The sequence below is a fragment of the Pygoscelis adeliae genome, unplaced genomic scaffold (assembly GCF_000699105.1).
Source record: "Pygoscelis adeliae isolate BGI_AS28 unplaced genomic scaffold, ASM69910v1 Scaffold388, whole genome shotgun sequence".
Taxonomy (NCBI): domain Eukaryota; kingdom Metazoa; phylum Chordata; class Aves; order Sphenisciformes; family Spheniscidae; genus Pygoscelis; species Pygoscelis adeliae.
The window spans coordinates 129588-142459 of record NW_008825267.1 but is presented as its reverse complement, the minus strand read 5'-3'; the positions used below and the strand labels follow the sequence as shown (position 1 = coordinate 142459).

Here is a 12872-nt window from a genome sequence, read left to right as displayed (position 1 = left end):
TATGAGATTCCTTGCATTAAAAGGAATGATATGAGGTATAGTCATTTCTGACCAAACTCTTGGCCTTAAATCTTGCTGTGGCTGATTTCTGGTATATTGTTTTCATAGAAAATCCAGATATCACAGCTTATCCTAAATCCTGTTTCACTGCATTTTTGCTTACCCTATTTTTAATTGATGTGCATATAAATGGATTTCATATTCTTCAGTCTTATGGCTAAATAAAAGGCTACCAATATAGCAATGGCGTGCTCTTAATTTTTTTCTTTCTTTTCTTTCTCTTCTGTTCTTTGCTTTACACTCTTCAGTGGCAAAATGCAAAGTCTTTGAGAGTAGGTTTTCTGTCTTGTTTTTGTAAATCACTTAAAAATGTTTGACACAGCAGATGCCTTATAAAGAATTCATTCAAATCTTCAAGAAAAAAAAAATTGCTTACATTTATATCTTAACAGAAAGGCCATCTTACGCCCCACCTCCTACCCCAGCTCCTGCAACCGTAAGTATAGTGATTTTTCTCATTAACACAGATTTGGTAATATAGCCTTTAATAACTTAACCAGAGCAATAATTATGGAGTTGAATCACCTTCCTGTATTGGAAACACAGACTAGTTGCATTTCATTATTAATATGACATATGTTGTTTAAATTAATCTCTTCTTTTTTTTTTAAAGCAGTTTGTGAAAGAGAAGCTGAATAAACTTGTTTCATCTTTGAGGCTAGATCCTGCAGATACTTAATTTTCTGTAAGCAGTCAGTTGGTCTAAAATTATATTCACAGTGAGTTGCAACAGTACACTGGAATATTTAAGAACAAACCGATATATTCTAAAACTTCCCACTCAACTTGTGCCCAAATCATGGGCAAACAGTGCGGTTTTTTTCATGTTTCTGTTGTACCTAGCTGATTTTCAGTGGAATGCAGGAGTATGCAAAACACTGTTACATTGGGTCAGAATAATGAAATGCTTGTGATGACAGTCTTATTCAAATTTCTTGAAATCACTGGTAGTTTGGCATCTATGGCATGAGAAATACTTTACTTTCTAGTAAAATGGTATGGAATGACACAGGAAAACATGAACAGTAGCTTTGATTCATGTCCAGTTGCATTCACGCATGTATAAAAAGGTGCTGAAATACCAGTATGCTGCGGTCAGGAAAGCATTTGAAAGCAAATGCACCTCTTCTGTAGCCTTTACATTTCTAAATAGCTTGCATTTTAGGAGTAACGTATTCACATGAGAAAATACAAACCTCTTGTACAGAAGAATGAGCAAAGATGCTATAGTGAAATTTTTTTACCAAAAGAAAATTTTAAACTGTTACCCAGTAGAGTGTCCCTGATCTCTGCATCTGAGATGAAAACTGCAGGATGGGATTTAGATGAAATGTGATCGTCCAAATTTGTTGTGTCATACTTCACATTTAAAGAGGCTTGAAAATGATATCATGTATAAATATAAGTTATGTTCTTAAAAATTTACATAAATAAAACTTTATTTGCTTAGTTTGTTCAGAGTTTTCATTTTGCACACAACTTAATCATTGATTTGTGCCAGTATTGGAAGGAACATGATGGCATCCACTCTTACAGCTGGATTCCTGCATCGAGAGCTGTGCATATTCATGCGTGATTCCTGTGGGACGTAGCATGGATACAGATGTTCTTAACGGTCTATATTGACGTGGTACATTCTTTAGCCAAGTTAGAAGCCTTCAGAAGGGTACATGAAACAAATTTCAAAACTGCAACTAGTGACATGTATTACCTGTCTTTCAAGCATCTTCTGTATTACTTGTATTTTATACAGTTGTCCTTGAGACGATGGTCTGTGCTCTGTTAATGCAAGTCATAAAAGAAAAGTAGACAAATAACCTTGCTTGTTCTTCCACAGCCAGTTGCTACAATCAACAAAATACCGGTAGTTCTCATAACTACAGTATTATAGCTGAAGTAACAATTCTCCGTGTAATGCAAGGTAGTTCCCTTGTAACATTTAAATCCTGTCTTGCAGAAATAAAGAATTAAGCAGACGGAGATTACAATTGTCATCTGATTTTATTGAAGAGGTGTAGTTCAACATATTCAAAACCTGTTGTTATGGTAATACAGAAAACTTTAGTAAAATGGCGTCTTATTAAATAGTGAATGTGTATGTCATGATCACAGGCATACGAACTGAGTAAATGTCAACTGCTGTGAATGAGTTTAAAAAGTTTGGCAATAAAATGTATATTTGAAGGCTGACTGTTAAAGGATAAACTTACTCTGTATTTGTATGTTTAGAAATAAACTAACTACAGTGTGTCTACATATACTTGAAAACTTCACAAGTTAATGTAGTTTAGCTTATAGGTTATTTTCGTTCAGTGTTTGTATTTGTCATACCTTGGTTCTTGGAGTCCTGAACCCATTTGTAGAATTTTTGTAAGTGTAATCTAGAATGGGTCCAGTCAGCAAATAGCTTTAAAAGACTATTGGAATAAGCGTTTCTTATTAGGGCCAAAGTGCCACTAAAGAGTGGGACACTGTGTGGATGACACTTAAATGTCTGGAAACACTACAGGCTATCATGAATCCTAACGGAATGATAGGACCACCACAGTCAGGACTTGATCACAATTACTATTACATAGTTGATCCATTTTTTCCTAACTAAATTTGATTGGGAAGTGGGGGGTAATGGAAAAAGGCTGGAGAGAGATTTATGTGAGGAGGGGAATACAGTGAACTTTCTGATACTTGATTGTATGTAGAGGATGGGTAAGAAGGGATTGTAAAGAAACTAGATTCTTCTCTACATTACTGAGGTGAGAATGAATCGAATGGATTCAAGAATGAATGAAGATGTGTTGATTTACTTCTGAAATTGTCTTGGATTCAGTGATCTGTTAAGACCAGTTATAGTTTCTAACCTGTAGATTTTATTGCAGTGGTTCCTCAACTCTGTCAGTCTGCAGCCTACCTCATAACAGAAGGATATCTGTGAATTGTCTTCTCTCCCAGCTTTCTAATCCCAATTCCCCAAAACATTTAAATTTTGCAAACCACCAGGAAAGTCTTCAGATACTGGTAGTTGTGCACAGATGGTGCTTTGGGAGATTTTTTTTTCTTTTCCTATTTATTGACAGTGTAATATTTGCTGGAAAGGCAGAAGGATGGGAAGAAGAGCAGACAGGGATTTTCATTGGTACAGTAAATGTTGATGCTAGGGATTTCTGCCTGATTACTGTGTGCTGTGTTGCCTTGTAAGCTTAACCCTTTGGATATAATAGTCTTTCTGAATTATTTGGTGGCTTTTGTTGGAAAATTTTATTAGCCATGAGCTGGATTTATAGAAGATTTGTTTAAATGAGTTACACACTTAATAGAAATAAAATCACCAACTTCAGACAGAAATTTGTAGTGACACATTTGCTTAAAAATCCTGTTTCATTAATAGGTTTATACTGGAGTAAGTTTTGTGTGTTGAGAAGATACCAACTGCTACACCTCATTTGCTTGTTTAAATTCTGGTTGCTTTTGCATGCCATATGCAGTTCATTTTCATTTCTGTGTTTTCCTCGTTTGAGCTCATTTCTCATTCGTGTTTTTGTCTCATTTGTTTCCATCAGCAAATGCCCAGCACACCAGGGTTTGTGGGATACAATCCATACAGCCATCTGGCCTACAACAACTACAGGCTGGGAGGGAACCCGGGCACCAACAGCCGGGTCACGGTAGGAGAATCAACTATTACATCATCTGGCAAACAACAGGAATTGACCAGAAATGGCTTTAGAGTTAGGTTCTTCTGAATCTTGGCTGCTGCCGCTTCTTTATAAAAACAAAAAAATACTTCTGATTCTTATTCCCCACCCCTACCCCTTCCCTTTCACTCTGAAACCTTTTGCAGGAAAATGGACTTCTACTCAGCAGAAAAAAAAAAATGTGGTAATCGTGTATGATGCAGAACTCCAGAAAGACAGACTTTGTGGTCTTCAGTGACCACCGCGTGCTTAGGGAAAAGTTCTGTAGCATGGGTACAAATTCTTGGAGGGAGGGAACTGCTCGTTTTATTGAGGTTTATTAGCACAAAAATAAGGAAGAACATTTTGCAAACTGGAGATCGTTGATAGTAGTTGCATCGTACTGTTGAGCCATGCAAGAGATGCAAGCCTTTATTTTTCTTTCCAGTCTTAGTCTGGTAATAAATGCAAAGTCCCAAGTTCAGAAATTTTTTTTTTCAATAAAAGTGTGATGATAATAAAATAGAATCCTTTCAGATCTTACGTACTCTATCAGTGTGTGGAAAATGGATGTTACATTCATTTTTCATAGAGTAAACAAAGTGAGATAGAGTCAAGTGATGAGAGAGGTGACAGCTTGTTTCAAGTACAGATAAAGTCCTGAGCATTGGATGCAGTTAGGAAACAAAAATAGACTGGAAATGTAACATTTTCATAACTAACACAACAGAAATAAAGTAAATCCCTGATTTTTTTTTTTAGATTTCTGTAATTCTCGTAACTTTAAGGGTTTTTGTGTAAAACTTTCTGTGTCAAAACATCAGATTAGTTTGGAATGTGATATAAAGATTTCTCAAGGAACAAATATACGGTGCTATTAATGAAGTGTATTCTTTTTATGCCTCTCATAAACCTTTCAAACTTCATATATGAAGTTCATCTGATTTGTTAAAACATTTACAGAAAAGACCTTCCCCATACAAGCTGGAACTTGACTGAACAAACATACTTTTTTCCTTATACAAGAATAAGTTAGGTTTTGTCTGAGAACTTTCATTGTTTCTGTATGTCATAAGCATACACAGCCTTCTCTGCCATGCATATATCAATATATGTATGGTGTCTTTAAATTCCTGTTAATTTAAAAGCATTAAACAATTTCCGTTAATGTTTTTCAAATCCATCTGTATGTGTATATATGTATACATTTTGGTAATGCATATACCTCATGTACATTATTTATATCTATACACAATTCTGTATGCATTGTTTCATAGAGCTCCATAAATTCAGCAAAACAAAAAAATCAAGAGGAAAAATTTGAAAGCTGAATACTGAACATGAGCCTTCTTGGCCAAATCCAAGTATTTGCTTATCTGTGGCCGTAGTCCTGAAAAATATTGAAACTGCCTTATATTTTTATGAAAATGCTGCCATTTAACGTATAATGGAACTCCTAGCATGTGTAAGTGCTTGAAGAGTAGAGGTTTTCAGAACCTGCAGTTGACGGGGACTGTAATGTTACTGCATTATTTTAGGAGAAAACCCTGTCAGGTGTCTTGTAGACTGAGGGGACCAGAGGGGATGCAGCAACTTTCAATCAGCCACGGTTAGTGCTCAGTGTCCTTTTGTTTAGTGCGAGCAACGTGCTTGACATTGTACAAACCTAAAGGAAGATAAGAGCACAGAAGGATATTACAGGCTAATTTGGACAATTAAGTGCAGCTTGGATACAAATAATGCACACATTGACAGATCAGGTGCATAGGGTTGTTTTCCTCTTACAGTGAGTAGTTTAATTGGCTCCAAATTACCACTGACATATTTTGCAGATAAATATATTACTAAAATGATTTGAATATGAAAATATGTCTCTAACGTCAGGATCTTGAACTTTCTCCTTATCTTTTTTCACCTGTACAGTAGCCACAGTAAATCTGTCAAAACAGGTACAATAAATTGCTCATCAGAAGTGAGAAAAGCAACCTGTTGGGATTGGTGTTTCCATGTAAATTTCTGAGCTGTGTGTTTCAGTTTTAAGAATATGGAGCCCTTTTGAAGATTTATCTAGTTACTACTCTGTAAACTTACAGATGAAAGGACAAACTTAAATTGGAAAAATATTACTGTGAGGACCAGCTGTAGTTAGTACCTGTTCACAGTTTGGGTAATTTTTTTGCTGACGTTGCTTGTTTCTCTTGGCGGGGAGGCTGTAGGGGGGTGTAGTTTGTTTGTGTTAACTGCACAAGAATGAGTGTTTTCCAAAACTAGTGTATATGGAAACTGGCCAGCGATCACATTAACAAATGGATTTATTCGGTTCTTTTATAGGCTTCCTCTGGTATTACCATTCCAAAGCCCCCCAAACCCCCAGACAAGCCCCTGATGCCCTACATGAGGTACAGCCGGAAGGTGGGTATACAGTGTCAAACAAGTAATAATAAAAGTTAGTGTTTGTATGTGCTAACAATTAATTGCTATTATCTTAGTTTCAGCTTCTAAACTTTTACTTCTAACAGCCTGCACATTCTTTTAAGGGAATTGTAAAGTACAGATGCATTGATTGCCCTTCAGAATAAAGGCAGCAGTAGTCTGTTCATACAGTTGCCAATTTCTGGGGGGAAAAGTTTTCTCTAAAATGATAATTACTACCACTGTCTCTGCTGACAAGGATCCACCCTGCCACATTGAGAAGTGCCTGTGACTTACTGACAGAACTTTTTTATATAAAGGAAGTATTCCTTGCGGTATACTGAGCTTGGTACAGTGCTGTAGCTGGACTGAAGAGTAGCAATGAGTGGACTTTGCATGTTCTCCTTCACCAACCTAGCCTGTGGCACGGTTTACTTCGCTATTCTATGAACTGTTTGACAGAAAGTAGGAGAGAGACTCTTGTGGAGTCTGAAATCTGATGGGGCATGGGGAGGGCATGTCAGCCTGTCTGAAGCGGGTGAGCCAGAAGGAGTTTCTTCCACTTCTGGTAAAGTATCTTTACCAGCATGTCTGTCTTAGGCAAAAAACCATCAACAAAAAAAAAGTCAAGTGGCGCAGCAAGAAATAACACTGGCAGCTTTCTTTTTTTTTTTTTTTTTTCCCTATAAAGTTAGAAACTTTTTTGGTGGAGTCAGAACTTGTTGGAACTCAAATTGATCAGCAAGACTGAAAAATATTTTGAAATGTTACATTCTGATCTGAAAGGCTCAGTGCTCTTTATCATAATCTACTGCTGGATGTGTTTACTCAGTAGCATTTTTTTTTTCCCAGAGATGCAGCGATGTGCATTTAAGAAGAGAATTAAGAGGGTTAAAGGCAATATTCTCATGAAACCAAAGCCATTTCAGCAATTGCCTGTTTCAGTAGATGGCTTCCTACTGACTTCCTGCCCCAGAAAATAATCGAGATAGTTTAGCCAGACTCATTCCTAACTTAATCCTGTTTTTCATGGTGATTCCAGAAAGAACACTGAGATGACAATATAAAATGTTTAATTTGGAAGTATTTAGATATCATTAGTAAAGCTCCAGCTGTTTCTGTTAAGGTCTGGGACCAAGTGAAGGCGTCCAATCCTGATTTGAAGTTATGGGAAATTGGCAAGATTATTGGAGGAATGTGGCGAGATCTCACTGATGAAGAGAAGCAAGAGTATTTGAATGAATATGAAGCTGAAAAGGTAAATGGAAGAAATCTGGGATGTTTATTACAGCTGATTCTTCTAGGAACTGGTCTGAGAAGAAAAATTCATCTTACCCATGCAGTGGTGTATGAGGCATTCACGAGACCCCTGTATGTAACTTAAATGGAAGTATGTCCTGACACGTCTTTTAGATTTTTTTTTTAAATAACTGTACATCAACTGTGACTGGTCAGTTTTTAGACCTAATTCAAAATGAAGTATTTATAATTGAGTGTCTATTTTAACTGTTTAATGAATGGATTTGATTGTACAACATCAGTATTGAAAAGATTGTCTCAACACCAAAATCCTCTTTCAAAACTGGTGCTCTGCAACTACTGCTATTGTCATGAACGTGTTCATAAAAGACTTCCAGTCACGTAGGGTTTGGTTTTCATGGTGTAATCTGGTGTAACTCCACGCTATGGCATAGTGCTTTGTTTCTTAATAGAAAAATGCTACCACTTCTAGGGTTTTCTTGTGGTTCGGTTTTGTTTTTATTGATCTTCATGACGAAAGATGACAGCTACCTCGTGTCTAGGGTGGTAAGTGTTGAGGACCTTTACAAGACTGTTATTGTGATCTTAAGGTACAAAGGGAAAACTGTCCAGCTGCTGTGCTTAAACCTGTTAGGCATCTGAGGCTGTGTATAACCTGGTCAAATCTAAGCTGTTTTTATTCCAAGTCAATAGAGAAGTACTTCAAAGCTGGATGCTCTTAGCTGGGGGAAAAAAAAAAATCAAGGAATTCTATTTTTTAACTTGGTAATGATGTTTAGATTGTAAGCTCCTTGGGGCAGGGGCCATCTTGTTTATACTTTACAGTGCCTAGGTAGAAGGATTCCAGTCCTAATCACAAAGAAAACAAGACATTTAGGTACTTTTAACAATACTGTAGATTATATCTCATTTTTCATTGCAAATATCTCAAATCACTGTACAAAATCTAGACTTGGCAAATTTTAAAAGGGAGATTGAAGGAAACAGTTCAAAGGGAAAAAACACTTCAAAGAAGGTGAAAATAGTGATGCAGTCCTGCTACCAGGAGGAGACAGTAGTCTGGCTGCAGCATTCCGTATCATCCCACTGCTGGGATGGATCAAAGAATGGAAAAATCATAAGTTATTTTGAAAGCTGGTTCATGACATGCTGGAATAAGGAAGGATAAGAAATCAGAATCAAAGATCTAGTTAGAACTCCAGAGAATTATTGAGAATATTTCAAGTTAACTCATTTTTTTTATCTTACCAGCGTTCGTCTGATCATAAATGCCTTGTTCTGAGGTGTTTGGTTTTTAAATCTCAGAAAACAAAGCTATCGTAAGACTTCTCAGGTATTACAACCGAAATGTACGTAAAAGCCCAGCTAGTGTTCTTAAAACATGAATGACTATGGAAGTTCTAATTTGTAAAAAGAAAGACTGAGAGAATATGGTCACTTGTGTATCAGCCAGGTGATTCGAAATAGCTTTGTCTGTGTAACTACAATTTGAGTTATACAGACTACAGTTATGTCAAGTCTGAAATCGTCCAATGGTGCAATCAAACAATATTGGTCACATTTCAGATAGAGTACAATGAGTCCATGAAGGCCTACCATAACTCTCCTGCATACCTTGCCTACATCAATGCAAAAAGTCGTGCTGAGGCTGCGTTAGAAGAAGAAAGCCGGCAAAGGCAGTCACGCATGGAGAAAGGTGAACCTTACATGAGTATACAGCCAGCAGAAGATCCAGATGGTAAGCAGAAAGGAACTTGTGTGTGCGTCCAGTGAGACAGTCTCATTACAGGACCAACAGTATAGAGAAACGCATGCCAGATACGGAAAACTACCAGTGTAGTAGTTTCACAGTGTTTAACGTGACTTCCTTTCTATTTTGGTACCTTTAATACTGATTTTCATTACCACATTTTATTTCATACAGCTAACAGCTGACTTTGTTTCCGAAAACTAAGGTGGCAAGCCAGTGGCGAAAGTTATTCCAACGCTTAATTTCCTGTGAAGTAATGCTTACAGTTCAAAACAAATAAGTCTGCTTAAAGCTCTGTAATGGCTTTAACATATGCATTATAAAAGGCTTAGATGCCTGATTTAATCCAGCTTGAATGGAGTTTTGTGCTTCCATCAGAAGCACATAATTCTGACAGGCAGAGTTCTGGTATGATTAAGAGCACCTGAACTTTGAATGTGTTCAACAGCTGTCACTTGAGATTGTTTAGAGAATAAGTTACCCTTGCTGTTGGCAAGTTGATGAGAAAATTCTGAAAGTTTATTGGACTGCAAGGAAGTGCACCCCACCCAGTGGGAAAACATGCACCTAATGTCTACTTTTAAATTCATGACCAAATACTTGTTGAAACCTGAGGGTGAAAAATGTACTCAGTCCGTTACACCCTTTTTCTTTCTTCCCCCTTGTAAAAGCACACCCTTGAGATAAAGCTCGTGACAAACTCCCCAGTGTGAGGTAACTGTAGAATTTATGTAAATACATTTAGCATTCCAGTAGCTGGCATTTTGGGACTTCGTATTCTGTTCTGTGCTACCTGGGCCAAGTGAACTCAGCCAGAACCAGCTGCACTAGGCCCCGAGTTGCATCTGTTTACGTCTGGGACAAAACAGCAGGTTATTTTCTGTGACAGAAATGTTGCTTCTGTCTGATCCTGCATGTCACTAGGATCAAGAACTTTTAGCGTAAAAGGAATCTTATGAAGAGGAGAAAGACACAACTTTAAGGAGACCGATTTGCTTAGTACTTTGTCTCTTGCAAATCTATAGTCTTCCCACTAGTTTTCTCTTCTCACTTCATTTAATCGGATACCTCAATGAGAAATTGAACATAACACTGAAATAAAGCAGATAGAAACTTTCATTAAACTAGCTACCTTCTTTGGTAATATTTTCTGCCATGATATGTTGATGATATATGAACGGTTGGAGAGTAATCTCCATTAGGAAAACTTGATGTAAAATAAATTCAACTTCTGGACTTTCCTACATTATATCATTCTGGAAGATAATTCGTACTTGTTGCTTAACATTTTAATACTCAACTAAATACGAATTATACTCACAGAAGTTTCTTCTAAGTTTGTTTCCTCACTGATATTAATGCTATTTAATTACTGTGCTTTAAATTCTAATTAGTTTGACTTAAATTTTTTTGAGTCTGTTTTGTAGATAGGTTCTTGATACCAAAACTGCAGACTGTGGTTTGATTTTTATTATGTTGAAAGGCTTTGCCTGCTTTCCTTGAAGAGATATAGAAAGTCACAGCACAGGAAGCTTTCTGTTTTCTGTGGGCTGGAAGCTTTTGAGTGCTGCTAGATATAGGAAAACACATTATTTTGTTCTGCTTTGTAGCATCAAACCGAATTTTACTTTTAAAATTGGTACCTAGTACAATCCATAATGCTGTAGTTCATGTTAAATTCTGTAACTAGATTAAAACTGTCAAAGTCCAGTATCTTGCCATAAAGTGGAAGCTCTTTTAATTTGATAGGAGAGGAAAAAAAAAATCCTTGACCTGAAATATTCTTAGATCTTTGTAGTTAATCCTCTAGATGCCTGTCAGACAAGACAGTGTAGTTCATGTTGGGCTTCCTTTAATTTCTTTTCTCTGCAAGAAGCTTATAAGGAGACCAGCACTTGACCTATGTGCTTGTGTACTTTTTCTCCTAAAGTGTGTTGGGGTTTTTTTTCAGTAACTGTTCTTTAGAGAACTGCATTTACCAAAAAAGAAAAATTGAATACTCTTATTACATTACTATGAATTTTCAGTGATGAGTAAACATGTATCACTGCTTCATACTTTCATTCCTCAATGTTTCAAAAAATAAGTCTCTTTGATCTGTGCTACAAAGCTTACTTACAGAGGAGTCACTCTCCTGTTGGTATTTTGTGCTGGATATTGTTCTGGTTACATGGTTAATCAGGAATGGGGCTTTTTATTCAGTGTATTAATAGTCCCTCTTACTCTGGAAATGTGGAAAGCAACGCAGTAAATAACTAGGTCAATCCAAATTTCAGATGTGGGAAATGCGTATAAAATCATAGCTGTTACAGCTGTGCCAGGGTAAATGGTGTTCTGTCCTCACATTGTCTTTTTTCTGATTACCTGATGTTCTGTATTTGTTAGTATGAACTTTATGACATGACAGCAAGTGGTGTTATGGTTTTTATTTTGTTTTTATTTAGTGGTAATGTGGGAACAGTGTCATTGGACTTGGTCCTCATTTTGTGGAATTAAAGCAGTTGCACTTCAAACTCTTGTTTCAGATTACGACGATGGATTTTCTATGAAGCACACAGCCACAGCTCGTTTCCAAAGAAACCATCGTCTCATCAGTGAGATACTGAGTGAAAGTGTGGTGCCCGATGTCCGCTCTGTTGTCACTACAGCTAGAATGCAAGTTCTGAAACGCCAGGTTCAGTCTTTAATGGTTCATCAGGTAAAGATAAATTATATGAAAACAGCTAAAACATAATGGTGTTGGGCCGTACTCCAAGTCTCGGATCATTTGATCACCTACGTGACTATTCTTGTTGGGTGTCAATGTTCTGTACGCTCGAATAACTAATCTCTGGGTTTTCTTGGGAGTTGCAAGTTGTGAGACTTCACCTTCTGTGCTGTTTTGTTATTGAGAGTCATGTTAAACTGTATTTTGTTCTTCGGGATATCTTCAGTATTAATTCCATAGCTCTTCATTATTATACATAACCCTTCTGTATGTAGTGTAAGTCTTCTGTTTAATAGGTACCGGTAGACTTGTGACTTTCGGGTAGCTTATGACTCATAATCTTGTTTGTAATGATTCTTCATTACAGCAAATCGTCCCTGTTGTAACACTTTTCATTGACAGTTAAATGCGTACAAGGAAATCCAGTGAGGTCGCACTTGCGCGTTTCACCTAGCTTTGACCGGGCATATGCCTGTATTTTCCAAACAAGCATGTTAACGAAAGAACCCTGTCAGTATAGTCAGTGTACATGTAGGTGAAGAAAACTGAGAGCCCAGAATGAGATAGAGATTTGTTGCTTTTTTTTAATTAACAAAGAAGATTCAGGGGGTGGAGGGGCATGGTATCCCTTCTTTCCTTTGAATTGTGGTCTTTCTGCATTAGAGAATGTAACTGATGCAGGGGGTGGTATATATACCTATGGGGTGTATAATATAAAAGAAAATGCCTAGATTTTATGCTGGAAAATTCACCTCAAGTCTATAGTGGTTTTCATTTATAATATGCCTAGCCAATCCTGAACTACTGCATAGACCCATTATTGGTCATACTTTCCAATATGAACTTCTTACCTATTGGGTATTAGATCAAGGAAGAAGACATAAGGATGTTTATATACGGGTTTATTTTAAAATACCGGTCTAAATATTTTTGTACGTAGCTGTAAACTTTGTCCAGTTCTTCAGATGACTGCATAGTAAGGTTCTTACCATTTATTTCATTTCCAGCAAAA

At 36.9% G+C, this 12872-nt stretch overlaps 1 protein-coding gene across 1 annotated transcript in view; it reads left to right on the top strand.

Moving 5' to 3' along the window:
• The window catches only part of SMARCE1 (SWI/SNF related, matrix associated, actin dependent regulator of chromatin, subfamily e, member 1), a 14935-nt gene that overhangs the window by 114 nt on the left and 1949 nt on the right, over window positions 1-12872 (top strand). Inside the window, 7 exon segments of the mRNA XM_009329608.1 lie at window positions 453-496; window positions 3618-3722; window positions 6063-6143; window positions 7270-7401; window positions 8970-9141; window positions 11679-11889; window positions 12736-12760. Coding sequence (XP_009327883.1) covers window positions 453-496; window positions 3618-3722; window positions 6063-6143; window positions 7270-7401; window positions 8970-9141; window positions 11679-11889; window positions 12736-12760 — 770 coding nt within the window.